The 15,489-nt window shown below is 44.2% G+C and overlaps 1 protein-coding gene across 1 annotated transcript; it reads left to right on the top strand.

Moving 5' to 3' along the window:
* The first annotated feature begins 2,310 nt into the window (after positions 1-2,310).
* SOCS1 (suppressor of cytokine signaling 1) lies at positions 2,311-5,365 on the top strand. The gene is made up of 2 exons (XM_063414489.1): positions 2,311-2,606; positions 4,380-5,365. Exon 2 carries the CDS (start codon positions 4,455-4,457, stop codon positions 5,076-5,078), a length of 624 nt encoding a protein of 207 aa, XP_063270559.1. The 5' UTR covers positions 2,311-2,606; positions 4,380-4,454; the 3' UTR covers positions 5,079-5,365.
* The last annotated feature ends 10,124 nt before the right edge of the window (positions 5,366-15,489 follow it).

The following is a 15,489-nucleotide window of genomic DNA, read 5'->3' as shown; positions in this document are numbered from 1 at the left end:
GGGCGAGGGAGGGGATGCAGCAAAGGAAACGGAAGGATGGGAATGGAGGGTTGCAAAAACGAAACATGAGCGGGTAAAACTGAAGATGTCCCAAGAAAGCTCGACTTGTGGGATCCTCACACCTAAACCCTCAAGTCCTATCACAAAAACTTCACTCACTGTGCAAATCTCCTTCACACACTACAGCTGAAGCCTGCTTCTCCTGGGCAAGCCTTTCTATGGCACTTTATGGAGCACCCTGGACCACTCTCAGTATGATTCACGTAGCGGTGGTGTCAGACTTCAGAAGGAGCAGCCTGACACACTTGGCTTCTGGTGTCCAAGCTGGCAGATTCACTCCATCACTCTCCTCTGCGACTGGGAGTTCACCTACCCATTCGAGCCTTGCCAAGCTCTGAAGCATTGCAATTGAATATTATTACCACATTCCTGCTCAATGAACATGACTTTTGGACGGGCAGTTGGTCAGCTGCACGACTCGGTCCATGGCAGACAGACTGCATGTGCACCTGCAGGATCTTTCTTTCCCCTGTGATCTTACAAAATTAAAAATTACATGAGAGTAAAACAGCTTTCCTGGCACATCTACAGCAACCTTCAGCCAGCTCCGTCTCATGTGAGAAACACGCACCCCACCGTGCTGCATTACAGCCGTGAAGTGCTCTGCCCCTTAAAGCCACAGCGCCAGCAGGACACGGCTGCAGCAACTGGGAGGGAGCTCGCCGGGTGCCCGGGGACGGAGGGAGGAGTTAAGAGGATCTGAGCTGTACTTTTGGTTCTGGTTTATCTTATCTTCACAAAGTTAAGCACTTCAAAATCCTTTTCCTTTGAAGGATGGGGGGAGGAAGAGGACTTTGTCTTGGCTAAGTAGACTTTAAGCTGTTACGGCCAAGGCCTGGCTGTACTACCTGTGTGAACACCAATCATGCCATATCCAAACCAGCCATGGAATCTGCTCCTGCATGGAGCACACTATGCCAAAGCAAACAGTGGCAATATTGCATGTTCAAATTCTAAGGGAAGTTTCAGTTTCACCACTCTTTCATGCTTTTGCTTTACACAGTAAAGCAGATGAGCTTCCCCCAGCAGCTAACACCAAACCTTGACTAAAGCTCTGTTGTTCAAAACATGAGAGGAGTCTGAGCATAAAGTGAATCTCTGTGCCAGGTCTTAAAATTAATGGCATGCTGCTTCTTCAAATTCATGACAACTATGCTCTTGTGTGGCAGAACATAGGCAGTAAATTTTGGTGGCTAAAACATAATCAGAAATGTTCAGGTTCACCTATTGTACACTAGCTGTGCATCACTGTAAGGTGCTGTATTGCCATCAGGTTAAGTCAGTCTGTGACTACACTGGAGTTTGAAAAGAATATTTAGTCTCAAAGCAGGAAATACCTTCCCTCAGCTTCATCCCAAAGGACAACTCACAAGGCATTGCCAGCTCCTCTCCCCTTAATCATTTGACAGAGATTCTTCTCATTGTCACAAAACATCATGTTAACTGCAGGGAAACTTCTTGGCCTTTAAAACGTGGTATTTATTACTTTAAGCAACATCCTCTTTGGAAGAAAGCACACGTTACTGGGCCTGCTTAAGGGAGCACCTAAGACACTGGTGGGGTATCTGAGGTTTCAAATCTTCTGGGTGAGCAGGAGAGCATTCCACATCTCCTGCACTAGCTGCTGGCAAGGTTATAAATACAGCTGGAACTTGAAGTTACTTTTAATTCTGATTACCCTGGAGAAAACCCCAGGGAAATTCTCCTTTGAGGATTCAAACCCCAGTGTTGCATCTTTACAGTCTTCACAGTGGAAGGATCATAAGCTTCTCTGAATGCTTTTTGCACTTTAAGATTATTGGTCTAATGTTTTGTCCTTTCTTCAACTTTTAACTTAAACATTAAGTCCTCTCACCTCTTCTTCCATGCTGACCTGTTAGCTCTGAGGAACGCAACTATTTTCACGTTAAACCTCCCAGCAGTGGTTGCTTGCTTTTCTTGCCATTTCCCCCTCCAGTTTTGAGGTAGCTGCCAGTCAGAGCCTCATCCATCACCAACCTCTAGTGTCCCCTGGCCTCCCTAGGGCCTCAGAGCGCTCCCGTGCTCGGATTTCCTCCGCAACACCTCTCGACCCTGCCCCTGCCCGCGGCCACCGCCTGCTCCGCCGGGGCTGTCCGAAAAAAAAAAAAAAAAAGGTAAAAAAGGAGTAAACCCAGACGTAGGTGGATAGAAAAAGAGCGTCCCCAGCGGCGGGCGTTCTCCGGAGTCTGTGCTACTGCTGGCTCAGGGCCACTTAAGAAAGCGAAAGTGAACATAGCCACATGTTTTCCGAGAAGGCAGGGGGGAGGAGCCGAGCAGAGCCCCGCCGCTTTATAACAGCAAGCCGGAGCGATGCGCGGGTACAGAGCGCTGGAGGGGCCGGGAGAGCCGGAGGTGCCGCTCGCCCGCCCGCCCCGCGGCAGCCCCGGCTCGCCGCGGCGCCAGGCAGGGCCCCCGCCGGAGGATGCTCGGCCGGCCGCCGGGACCAGGACCAGGACTAGCAGCACGACTGGGACTGGCAGCGTGTGCTGCGCTCCGGGGACGGCCCCCACCCGCGGCACCCCGAGGTAAGGGAACGTCTCTGCCCCGGGGGGTCCTCGCCAGCCGCGACGTGCACCGAGAGGGCTCGGGCGCCGCAGCCGGATGAGCTCAGATTTCGGAGGAGCCCTGCCAGATGTGCAAGAGCGTGGTGGCTTCGGGAGTATTTGCCTTTTTTTTTTTTTTTCTTTTAAAATACATTTTCCCCTCCTTTTTTGGCTGGGTGCCCGTACTCAGACAGACGTGAGTGGGACAGGCACTAAAGGGAACACGCAGCGGGGTTTGCAGGGCCCCGCGCCGGCGGTGGGAGCCGGGGCAGCCCCGGGCCCGCAGTGCCCGCACGGCCGCGCTGCGCCGCGCCGGGACCCGCCGGGCTCCGCAAAGGCTCCGCTCCACCGCAGCCGTGGCACCCTTGTCCCAGATCCCTGCCCTGGCTTTCGGGCTCCGAAGATTGGCGTGTCCCGTGTTTTCTCTGTGCACTTGGGAAAGGCACTGCAAACTCTCGCTTGGCTCCCTACGGCTTCTGCTAGCGAGCTTTGATTTTTAGATCTCGGGTTTAGTGCTTATTTCTCCCCAGGGTGTCCTGAAACTGAATTTTAACTTTAAATACTGAGCGATAATCCTGGCCCAGTAATTGGAAAAACTGGCATCAGTTTCCTTCTGCTGTGCAAAGCAAGCCCAGTGTTACTTACAGCCTGTTACTTGCCAGCGTGAGGCTTTTATAACCCTCGTAGGTGCTTGAGGAGGTAATATGACCTAAATTAAACCAAACATCGAGTTGTTAAATTAGCACAGACAGGAATCCAGCGGCATGCTTTCTTTGAAATCCTCATTAGCATGTTACCCTGAACTGTGACACGGCTGAGGGATTCATTTCTGAGAATCCTTCAAGGTTTCTCAACAAGCTGCTGCTGCAGATCTATATCTGACTATAGGGATAAATCCTAAAATCTATGCTTGCCAGTAAGGTCAAGGCAACCAGCGGAGATGTATTGAACCACACTGTCAGAGGCAGACGTTTCAGGCCAAACTCATTCCTGGTGCAGCGCTGCTAATTCCTTTGAAGGAACACGAGGGATGAATTTAGTCCCTTATGTTGAAAGATATATCAATAGGAAGCAATTTAGATTGGGCCACTTAAAGTGCATGAGATACAAAAAAGAGAGATAGACTGCGGAGTAATGCTTTAAGAGTTCACAGAGGTTGATTTGTATAAGCTAGTAGGTTGTAGCATTGCTGTCCCAGGGGGAACTTGGGGGAATGGAAATTGCCTTTTATGGCTGAGCCTCAAGTTAACAGGAAAGAATAAAGAAGTTTTAGGATTACTGTGTAAATTGACCGTGTTACAGGCTGCCCCTCCAAGTCACACTTCAGTCCTACAATGGTACCTCACCTCACTGTCTTCCCCAATTATCTGGGAATAGCCATCACCCATTTTCTCTTCACACAATGCATGCACCAAATAACTACATTGTGTGCTGAGTTGTGACATCGCAGTTTGGAAGACAGAAGAATTGGTAATTCAGTTGTAAAACCCTGAAAGGTTTCATAGCAGGGAAACTGTATTATCTTCTGTAGCTGTTAATGATCCTTGCTAAATACTTTTGGAGCTTTGGAGTTTGCTGTAGTGATGGGCTGCTAATCTTGTCCAAAAGAGAGCAGTTGTTTTCCTGGTGGAAACTGGAAAATGAATATTTTATAATGGGTGGGAGGTGTATCAATGGAAGAGCTGGTCATTCAGCGATTGCAGCCGCCTGGCCCCGGGGATCGATCTCACATGGTTTCTCTCCTTGGCATTTCAGAGTAGCTGCTGGAAGGCCGCCCTGCCGTAGCCGCTGACGCTATGGAAGACCGCATCCGCTGCTCTCGGCTGTAGGATGGTAGTGCACAGCAAGGTGTCAGCAGATAATGCACTTGGAGCAGACCCAAGGCGGCTTCTTGACCCTCCGGCACGGGATCGCTCTCAGGCACGAGGCTTCCAGGGCCCCGGCCGGCCCGGCACTGTGCAGGCACAGGGCAACACGCACTTCCGAACCTTTCGCTCCCAAGCGGATTTCAGTAGCATCACTCGAGCCAGCAGCCTGCTGGATGCCTGTGGATTCTACTGGGGGCCTCTGAGTGTCAGCGCTGCCCACGAGAAGCTGAAGTCTGAGCCTGAGGGCACCTTCCTCATCAGGGACAGCACACAAAAGAATTGCTTCTTTGCCATCAGTGTTAAGACTGCAACTGGACCCACCAGTATCCGGATTAACTTTCAGACCGGACGTTTCAGCCTGGATGGCAGCAAAGAGACTTTTGACTGTCTTTTTAAGCTGCTGGAACATTACCTAAGCTCCCCGAGGAAGGTACTGATTACTCCCCTTCGCAAGGTCCGGGTGCAGCCACTGCAGGAGCTCTGCCGGAAAAGCATCGTGAAGAGTTTTGGAAGAGAGAACTTAAATCAGATCCCACTCAATCCTGTTTTAAAGGACTATCTGAAATCCTTCCCATTTCAGATATAAGTACAGCATTAACTGCATAGGGATACATTAGACATGTGTAACGAAATCCAGCTTCCTGGGTTTTTAAATATGTTTGACAGTGAGCGAACTTATTTTTGTAGCAATTTACTGTATTTTGCGATGGAACCTGAACACTTGACTTCTTATGTTTACAAAAACTGTTTGCACAAACCTGGGGTTTTAAAACCCTGGCATAATTTTTCTGCCAAGCAGAATATTTTACTATTTTATAATATTTTTAATGGTATTGACATAATAAACTTTATTGTCACAGTTTTTCAAAAAAATAGCATCTCTGTTTTTAGTTTTAAAGGTTCTGGCACCTATTCCACTGGCAGACTAACTGCTTAACTGAGTGTGTAAGTGCAGATAGGTCTCCACGTGGCCCTGCTTCTTTGCCCTACCAAATTAGTCTGTCTTAGTGCTAGTCCAGCAGGCAGAGGACTCCTGTCTGCAAAAGCCTACAACAAAAAGGGGCAAGCAAGTAGAAAATATACCCAGGGTGAATCGGCCCGGAAATCCATCTCTCTCCTAACTCCATGAGAGCAGGGACAATGTGTTAGACTGCAGTGATGCATGGTTTTTGACAGAGTAAATCGAACCCTTGGCTGAGCAAACTGCATCAACACTGGCTTGCCTTATTTCTGTTGAAAGGTGCCAAGCCCTCAGCTAGAAGAGGTTGCTGTCTGACATAACCAAACCCCATGAACCTCAGTGGGGAAAAATAAAACTGTCCAGAAATGCTCTTCATACACTTTAAAAGTCTGTGAACACTGTATCATCGTGGTGCATCGGGGAAAGGATAGCTTAGTTCCCTTTCATAATTTGCATACACAAATGGCAAAGGTGCAGACATCCTTAGGCCTAGAAAAGATTTCTCATCTGAAATTTCTCTGGATCTACAGAGCAGAAATTTGACACAATAAAAGAACCTATCACTTAGCTCCATAACAGGATCCAGAGAGCATAAGCCTCTGCATTTGCAGCTGTAATTTCTAGTGGCTAAACTGCATTCAAAGTAAGTTAAACTACATTAGACTGTTCTGTTTCCATCTGCTCATGAAACACAAAAACAGTGCCCCTAGAAACTGCAGCTGTGAACGACTTGAGATGCCTGATTTGGCAAAGTGTCTCCTGCATCATGAGAAAGTGATTCTCCTCTCCCCCAAGCATTTCCTGAAATCCATGAAAAGCTGACTTGGAAAACCAGCTGAACCAAATCACTTGAAAGAAGGCACAGTCTTTCACAGAAATGTGCTCTATCAGCCCAGATCTCCAGTGCTTACAGGAACTGCAAGCAGTAAATGAAGTAATCTTCAGAGTTTGGGAGATAAAAGGTCTGTCCCGTACTGTAATTCACATTCCTTTTAAAGATAAAGCCACTTCTAGGAGACAATGAGTCTATGTTCTATAGTGATCCTTACTGAATCATTTGTTTAATATTTACCAGATCAGCTCTTCATTGACGTTTCTTTGGAATAAATAGGTTTCCTCCTCAGACACGACTAAGGGATCACTCAGTGGACTAGACATTATGAAAAAAAGGAAAAAGAACACCCAGGCAGTATCATGTGATTTTTCTGGTGTGTTGCTTCCCTAAAAATGTTCTTTGGATCAGTCCTAAAACAGCAGAAAGCATTTCTGCTTAATTCTAAAGCTAGAATTAGTTGTCAAATTATGCATTTTCCCACAGCAGCTGCAAGTATATAAATTTGGGAAGTAGTGAATGCTGTGCTGTGCAGCACAGGAGACTGGAGCAGAGCTACTGCCTGAATGTGAATAGCATTGTTAAATTGGAAACACTGTCTTTGTAGGGTGAAGGCTGCCAGACCGGTTTGCTGTCAGCAGATTGTTATCCCTTTTCCATACTCCTTCCCAGCTCCACACAAGTATCTTTTAACCCTTCAGGCTCCAAACTAATGGCTCTTTGCCCTGCTATACAGAAGAGTGCCCCCATGACAGCATTGCTGGTAGAACAAGCACAATGTAACTTAGAAGGTCCTGTGCTACCTGAGAAAACCAAGCAAAACTACACCTAAAAACAGAATAAGAGGCTTCCCATTGAGAGGCATGGAATAAAAAGCATAAGGTTTGAGTCAATTTCATTTTCTTCCTGTTAGAAACAAACGTGTTTTCTCACTTCTACTGCTTTAGAGTACGTTTAGCAGAAATAAGCCATATCCTCCCACATGAGGTGCCTAAATATCTTCATTTTGTCTTTATTATGAAATGCAAATATAGGATAGCTCACAAAAAATATATAACCAAATCTATAAATAAGGACAAGGTCAGAATTGTATAAAATGTCTCTTAAGAGGAGACAAAGCTGAGTTGTATTTTTAAGTTACATTATCTTTACGTGCCTTATTTTTCTTCTCCTTCCTTTCCTTCTCTCTTTCTCTCCTCAGCATACAATATAGTGGCCAGGCAGATTCTCCTTCTAGTAGGTATATGTGGGTTGCTCCAGTGAAATAAGGAAATCCTAACCACAGGATGGGATGTGTGTTCACAATATCACTCTGACATTCCTTCTGTAAGGGCAAATGAAGGGCTCTCTAAAATGTCTGCTTACCTGTGTACACTGATTTAAAGGTGGCGTCACATCGAAGGGGCACAGCAGGAATCTCCTGAAGATTTCTATAGTAATTTCAGCTGTCAAATCTCTCATCCTCAGTTTTAATAAAGCACCAGCAAGGTCAAATAGGGAATTTGCACCTAAAGCAATAGAAACATGCAACAGATTTTACTCCCTCCTGCTAAACAGTGCATGAAGAGTGGTGATTCCAGTCCCTTCCCCTCACCCAGCTTTTTCCTCTGACCTTTTGACTTTGGCTGAAAAGTAAACAGTCAATCTCTTAAAGGACTATGGGAGAAATGGAGCCACGCTGAGGAGCACAGCAAAGCCCTGCTTTGGAAGAGGCTGCAATATTTAGTCTTAGTGGGGAAGGGAGAGCTTTAAAATCATGCCATTTGCAGCGTGGCTGAGCCCCCCGAGCAGCAGGGTGGGCTCTGAGCAGGGCCCTGCCTGACTCGGGCCGCGGGGCTGAGGCCTCCTCACCCCTGAGACCGAAACACCTTGACTTTCTGAACAGATTAAATTACATACAATGCAACAGCTCTAAAACACTTGCTAACGAGCAGTGCCAGTTAATAGACCTGTAGAAGTTCAGAAAGCTTCATTTCAGCCGTGGAGAGCTACTGAGGGCTCAGGAGGAGGAGCTTGAGCGCCAAGCAGGGCCGTCGCCGCGCCGAGGCTGTGGTCACACTAATTCTGTTATGATTGAAGTCATTTACAAGAAGTGAGGCTTCAGCTGCAGTCAGCACTGATGCTATTTTCAACAGACAAGAAAAAAAGTCTCCCCCAGGGCAACACGCTGCCCGTATCTTGCCATCACTACTGTTCACCCCGCTGGTAGAGAGCCCTCTGTGGAGCAGCACATGCCCCTCCTGAGCCTCCCCTCAGAGCCGGGCGCAGCCCTGCCTGCGGCCACCCTCCATTCCCAGTGCCGCAGCTGTGTGAGCAGCGCGTTTGGCCATTGCTTGCACTCATCGGAGACAACGGCAGGGTAACAGGCTTCATTTGGACTCTGCATGGCTTTCTGTGCAACGTGTAAGCTAATCACTGCCTGTGCTGTAAAGTTTCCAGGAAGTTTCTTCCAATTGCCAAAAAGTGCCAAGACTTTTCATTGCCTCTAACTTGTCATGCTTCTGCATGACTCGGATCCTGTCACTGGATCTGTACAGCGGCCAAATTTGCAACACCTTAGTCCAATTTGCTCCATGGAATAACAGAAACATGGGCCAGCAGGAAGTGTAAAGAGAAGCCTGACTTCTCCCACACAAACCACTGCTCAAGTAGGGCACAGCAGCAAAGGCCAGAGAGTCAGAATGAACTCCTGAGTGACAGACAGCTGAGCTACCCACATGGCAGGAGTATTTCCCCTCTGTCTGCAGCTCAGTGACACGCTTTGCATGTGGCTATTGAAGACAAAAATGATAGATGATTGTGTATGGCAAAACAATTTCTCTATAGTCTTCAGCTATGAGAGGATCAGATACACTGTGAAGGTGGAATATCAGCCAAACAGAATAAAGCAAATAACTAACTGCAATGTAAGCCCCATTTGCCCAGTTTCTTTTATTCTGTTCTTCATAATTTTAGTAAGGCAAAGTAGGATCACCTTTCTGTTGACATTTTAATCTCAGTTACTCTTAATTTCAGTTATTCTTTGTAGCTCCCAGCCATATAAAGGAATGGTAAATCTGGTCATTACTCTTAAAAAGATACAGAGGATACTGTCCAAACATCTCTAGTAAAATTTTAGGTTCACTAAAATCAATTTCCAGAGAATAACTGACTTTTCTGCATATAGTTTTATTAAATAACAGTAAGTATAATTTTAAAATTAAATGCAAGAGCTATGATTGCATCACAAAGATTTCTTACTTGATAGAGCCTCAACAAACTCACAGGCTGAGAGTGCTGTGTTTTGATGGTGTGTGTACACAAGGTTGTGTGCAATTTCCTACCCCCATTCCTTGCAGCTCTGCAGAATATTTGCAAATCAGCCCTGTGCCCTTCAAACTGAAACTGCCCTTCAAACCAAACTTTCCCCAAATCAACTTCCCTACAGCAGAAACTAATTATTACTGGAATTTGAGTCAGATTGAACTTTCAGGCTGAGATTTCAGGTATCTTCTCTGGGATTTGAACAGCTTCTGGTTCCCAGACTGAGCACTGAAAACAGAAGCGAACATAAAATATTGTCCCCAAAATGTTACAACACAGACTCGACTGAGGCTTACAGATTTTGTAATTCTCAGTGTAATAGTCTCATTTGGTTATTTCTTGACCTGCCTACCATCACTGTTCAGACAGTCTAGACAGATCTGGAGGTGGAGCTGGTATACCCTAGAGACTCATGAAACTAAAGTAGGATAGGTATTATCTCTGTCATTAGGATGAATTTGGGAGATATATCTGCTACACAACAAGTAAGGTTAGTAGCTATTTTCTTAGCTCTGCCCAGATAAAAAACAGTAAACCTTTTTGCTAGACTTTTCTGGCATCTATTCTACATATACAATCAGTTCAGAAATAGCTTTGACAAATGTTTCAGAAATTATTTTGTTTTCTGTCACACCTACATTCTCATTTGTTCTCACCAGGTAAGTTGTTCACACCAGCTAATTTAAACAGCTGAATTAGATGAAAATCAGAAGCTTTCAGAGAGTTGCATAACTGCCAGGACCTGCCAACTAGGTGTCAGAAAGATATTGTGTGAACCTTCCCCACAATTCTCCCTAGTTCCCAGCAAGGCCAGCTATACAAAGTAAAATGAAGTGAGCCATGAAAGCTTTAAGAGTGTTCTATACAACTGCTTTCTGTTTAATATAAACTGAAACTACCTTTCAGTACCTCAAGCCTTTTTCAGCTTGAGATAGGATCTTCACTTTACAAGTACAGAATCTTCTTTATCTAATCTCTCACAGTCAGTCAACAATTACGTGATTAACGGTAAATCCATCGCTGGCCTAAGAGTAAATGTATTATGTATCATTCACTCTCTCATGCAAATGCAGGTATTTTTGTTTTGAAGAAGCAGAAAATATTATATTTTTGTAGGAAAAGGAGAAAATTCTTGTCAATGTCAGTAAAACTGGCAGCCAAGAGGAGCTTTTCACAGAGAAGACATTACATCAGCACAGCAGTGCTGAGCACAAGTACACTCTTGTAGCCCAAGCTCTGCAAAGTATCACCTACCTGTTACCTTTTGTATATATGTTCAGCATGTACCACATTTGTATAATTATATGCAAAGTAGATGGTGCCTTTCTTAAATAAAAAATTTCAGTTCCAGTATTCTCAGGCCAGTACATTTGGCAATGTAAATCTGATTTTCATACAAGTTTCTGGTTACTGTAAATTTTCTCATTACTGTTGCTGCACGGAACAAGCTGAGGCTGTGTCAGGCTGAGCTGTGAAAACAGAACATGCCATCGACCTGCTGTTCAACCTGAGTTTGCTACAGTTTTCCTCTCTGTGGATGCTGATTACAAAGGTTTAGGTGTACAACTGCATTTACAACCAATACTGTTCTTCTAATTTGTCAGCTATGCTGGCAAAGATTCCTCTGAGTTTCTGGTCTGTAAAGACAAGGAGAAAAGGCTGCAGTGAGATAAATGTTTGACCTGACAGGGAAATCACTCCTGGCCCAGGGGGCAGAGCTATTTAAAGCATCCCAAGGCTCATTTAGAGCGTTGGAGCACTCAGTGCTGTGGTGCACTCCCAACAATTGGGATGTGCATGTGCTCCTCACCTTGCTGAAGAAAGCACTTCACCCCTTTCTGGAGTGGATAACTGAGGCAACAAGAGTCTAGAAGTGTGCTCAGAGATGAGTATTTGCACACAGGGACAGTGATTCCTCCATCTTCCTCTAGAACCTGAGAAGGCAGACACAGTAAGCACCTCACGGGTGGTGTGGGTGACCTTCTCAACTCCCTTGTTTGTCTTTAGACCCTGTCATGGTCCAGGTCACATTGCCATTAGGGATGTTGTTAAGGGATTTCTCAACAGGCTGCTGTGTCATTTGTCCTTGGGAATTAAATAAGAACAGCTCACCTAATTTGTGTGTTGCAGTTGTAAAGGTCTCAAGCACTGGTGACACTAAATGTCTTCAGCTTTGTGCCAGGGACAACACAGTTCTGAGGACTTCCAGATTAGTACAGAATACACCTGGAATACTTGGTAAATTATAATATGCAAAATTGAAGGAGTAGCCTACTCTGGCTTTGAATTTTAGGAATAGGAGCCATGTACATACTGGTCAGAGGGATTTTCTGTGGCGTCTAAACGCAAATAAAGGAGGTCAGCTTTTCTTTTAGGAGCACAGAGTGAGAAGGAATGTGAATCAGCAGGGCCTACTGAAGCTGTAAGGCACAAAGGATGATCCAGTTAGACACACAAGTAATTGGGAAGGAAAAGAAAATAGGAAAGAACGGAAATCCAGCCCTTGGCTGAAGTGCTACTGAAATGAGGCTTAGGACTCTGAACTCCAAACAAGGAACTTTTCTCTTGCCTGTGATTCTGGAGTCTTGCATTATATAGTTGAAGTTTCATTTTGGACTCTGCCAGCAAATTATCCTATACATGATCCTATTTTACTTGCAATCTCCCCCCAGGCTTTTATACAGATAATTGTGACTGATTTTCACAGCACATAACAGAATGTGTACCATCTTTTTTTTGGACCCTTAGACAGCACTACAAGTGTCTCAATAACAGAGTATTCAGTAAAGAGAGGTTTGGTTTTTTTTTTTACTAGAAGTACAAAGGCCTAGGTAGGTATCAAGAAATACTTGCTGATTATTCTCTCATATATCCAAGTATTTTATATCTGCCTTTAAGCAAATACGTCTATCAAGGAAGACATTATCCTTGTGAACTACACTGTTTGCACTGTGTATCTTTTTATTATGCTTTGGAACTAATTAAACCTAGGTAATCGTTCTTCCCAATAAGTGTAATTTACGCACAGTGTGCAAGACCACAATCAATCTTATTGCCAAGGTGAACCCAATGACAATTTCAATCACTGATACTGAACTAGCTTAAGACTTCCAAATCTGCATTAAAAGACAAAAGTGAAGAGTACAGGTAAGGCTATTTCTGTACATTAAGTATCAGGGGAGGACTACACAGTCCAGGGCTGCCTTTCTCAGCCATCTTATTTTCTCCTTGCTCTCCTGCATATCTCATTTCCCTTGTAATTTCAGTATAGGTTTAAGAAGACCAGTATTGAAGGTGATTTTAAAATGCAGCATATTTCACATTATCCCAAAATAACTTTAGACCTGGAAGCTTAGATAGATAGGTTTAGGCAGTGACATTTCTAGTGGGGAAGAACAATCTCTTCTGACCCCCTGGAGTTTAAAATACTTCAGTTTATCTGCCAGACATGAACTTGATTCATGGTGAGGAAGAGCTGACTGCTGCACACTGTCTGCTGCACACCAACTATTATCTGTTAATGTTGAATATAAGCCCAGCTGAAGCCCAAGGGCAATTGCATATAAATGCTAAACACAACCCACAGACACATTCCAAGCTGGTATAAATAGGCTTTGAGTGAATTTAGGAGTGCATGTGTAATTCCATGAATTTTGTAGCTCAAGTGTTGGCCATTGGTGGAACAACAAAAAATAATTGCAGGACCAGCTTGAAGCAAGTGCCAGGTTTAACTTATGGCCAGAGGACTTCAGGGCCTAATTAAAGGGGCTTAATTCACTCTCTAGTGAAATCAACAGAACTGAGCTGGAAAGTAACTTTGGAAGAAAATATTTTCTTTCTAAAGAAAAATTCTGTGTGAAATATGGGAAGACTGTAGTATGCCAGAGGAAAAAAAAAAGCCTTCTGGAAGGCTGTGAAATACTGGAAGGAGGTCATGTATTTGAGAGAGCCAGATAAACTATGAGCTGGGTTTTGAAAGACTTGCACAGGGAATAACAACTGCAAGGGGGTACAGGTGGTTCTCACAAGTTCTCTCGCCAGCTCCAATCTCCATTATGAAAATGGAGTCCCAGGTGCAGAACAGTTCTACACCTATTTTAGAGCTTCTAACTCTAAAATTCTGCTATGTAATCCAGCATAGTCCAAAACTGCTCAGTTTCCACTGACAGCACTGAAGGCTGAGCCTTTATTGAGGACTTGAAGAAGCCAATTATTTTCCATACAATTTACGCTACTGTTAGTCCAAATTCTTAAAACTTGAACTGACTTACAAGTCAGTTTTAACAGCCTCTAGTGCTTGAGCTGAAATGAATGCAGTTCATTTTATTGAAGCTTAATCCACATTAAGGGTACAATTAAGATAATGTGCTGATTGAAGAGGAAAAAAAGGAAAAGGAAGAGACGTCTTTTAAGCGCCTTCATAAGGCAGCATCTTTTAAAATAAGTATTAGCAAAGTATTTATGAAACTCCCCCAGTCTGAGTCATAAAGTGTTTATGTAGCAGGCTGATTATGAAAGTAGCTTGGTCTCAGTAGTTCTAAAATATACAGAAGTGGCTGAATTCTAACTACTCTCTGTTGGGTTATATGTTCATTTGTACATTTGTATTAGGATGGCTCTGGCCAAGTGTAGCTCAGAAAGTTCTTCAAAATAGCACCTTGAAAATTTGTTGAGAAACTAGAGCCTTGCCCTGTGGGAGACCATGTGGCATCACATCAAAACTGATTAAGAGAAGAGAAACCAAATTCAAAGTAAGAATAGGTAGAGTCCACTCACTTTAATTTTCTGCGTGTTTTTCTTTTAGTTGGTTGCATAATGAGAAGTTAAGTTTGTACAGTAAATCACTAGTGCAAGAGGCAGTGGCATTCAAACACAACGAAAACAAATCCCTTCCTTTTAATTCAAGTCCATCCGGCTTCCCATGATTTCCTGTTCTCCAGCGCAGCTCAGTTCCTAGGAAGAGTTGCACAACACAAATATACTGTTGCCTGTGCTAACAAAATAACTGACCTGCTGTGAAAAAGCTGGCATAAATATTATCTCCTCCTCGTAACTCCTAACAGCTAAATTGCATGTGGTAATCCTTTGTGCTATTAATGTCATTTTCAACACACATAATGTTTAAAAATCTAAACAGAACAAACAGTGTCATGCCCTGTTCCATGCAGGATGTACAATAAATGACACATTTACTGTAAAACAACTACATCAGCACTACCACAGTTAAAGAACATATCTCACAGTCCCAGCTGTCTAATTATGCTGGTCAGATATGATTCTCTGGGAAATTAAGGGCTGAGGAGGGAAAGAGCATCATCAAACAATTCTTTCTAATGTTATTGGTTGGGGGTAGGGGAGCAACCATCTTTCCACTGAACTCAGTTTCTGCTTTATGAATCAATTCCTGTTTTCTGCTCTATATAGTTCAATACAAAGAGGTCTGAGGAGGATGAACTAGTCAATATTCAAAATCAGTTTTACTAATTTTACTGTAAGTCTAAATGAAAGGAATATACTCATATGATCAACTTGTAGCTCAGACTAGCAAACACTAGTCCTGCTTTGGAAATACTCCAGTCTGTGACCTTTGTCCCAGCCACTTTAGGAAATTGAGCTGATAACCCAGGAGTAAGTCCAGGAAAATAAATTAAGCATCTGGAAACTGCATAGGAGTGTGCTTAGGAGACGGAATAAGGATTTAAGAGTGAACAAATAAAATCCAGAAATATTTCTAGAGCAATGAGTAAATCACAGGATTTCTCAGGCACAGGGAGACACTGAAGCAGCAGCTTGCAGAGCTCCCCTGCTCTCTTCTGCTCAGCCAGAGATGCCCTAGGGATGCCCCACTGTTGCACAGCCTTCACAGGCCACAGTGCCTTCCCCTCTGCCACAGAAACCTGT

This window comes from Prinia subflava, chromosome 17 (genome assembly GCF_021018805.1).
Source record: "Prinia subflava isolate CZ2003 ecotype Zambia chromosome 17, Cam_Psub_1.2, whole genome shotgun sequence".
In the NCBI taxonomy this organism is placed as follows: domain Eukaryota; kingdom Metazoa; phylum Chordata; class Aves; order Passeriformes; family Cisticolidae; genus Prinia; species Prinia subflava.
Note: the sequence above shows the minus strand (reverse complement) of the source record. Positions and strands in the feature narration are given on the sequence as shown.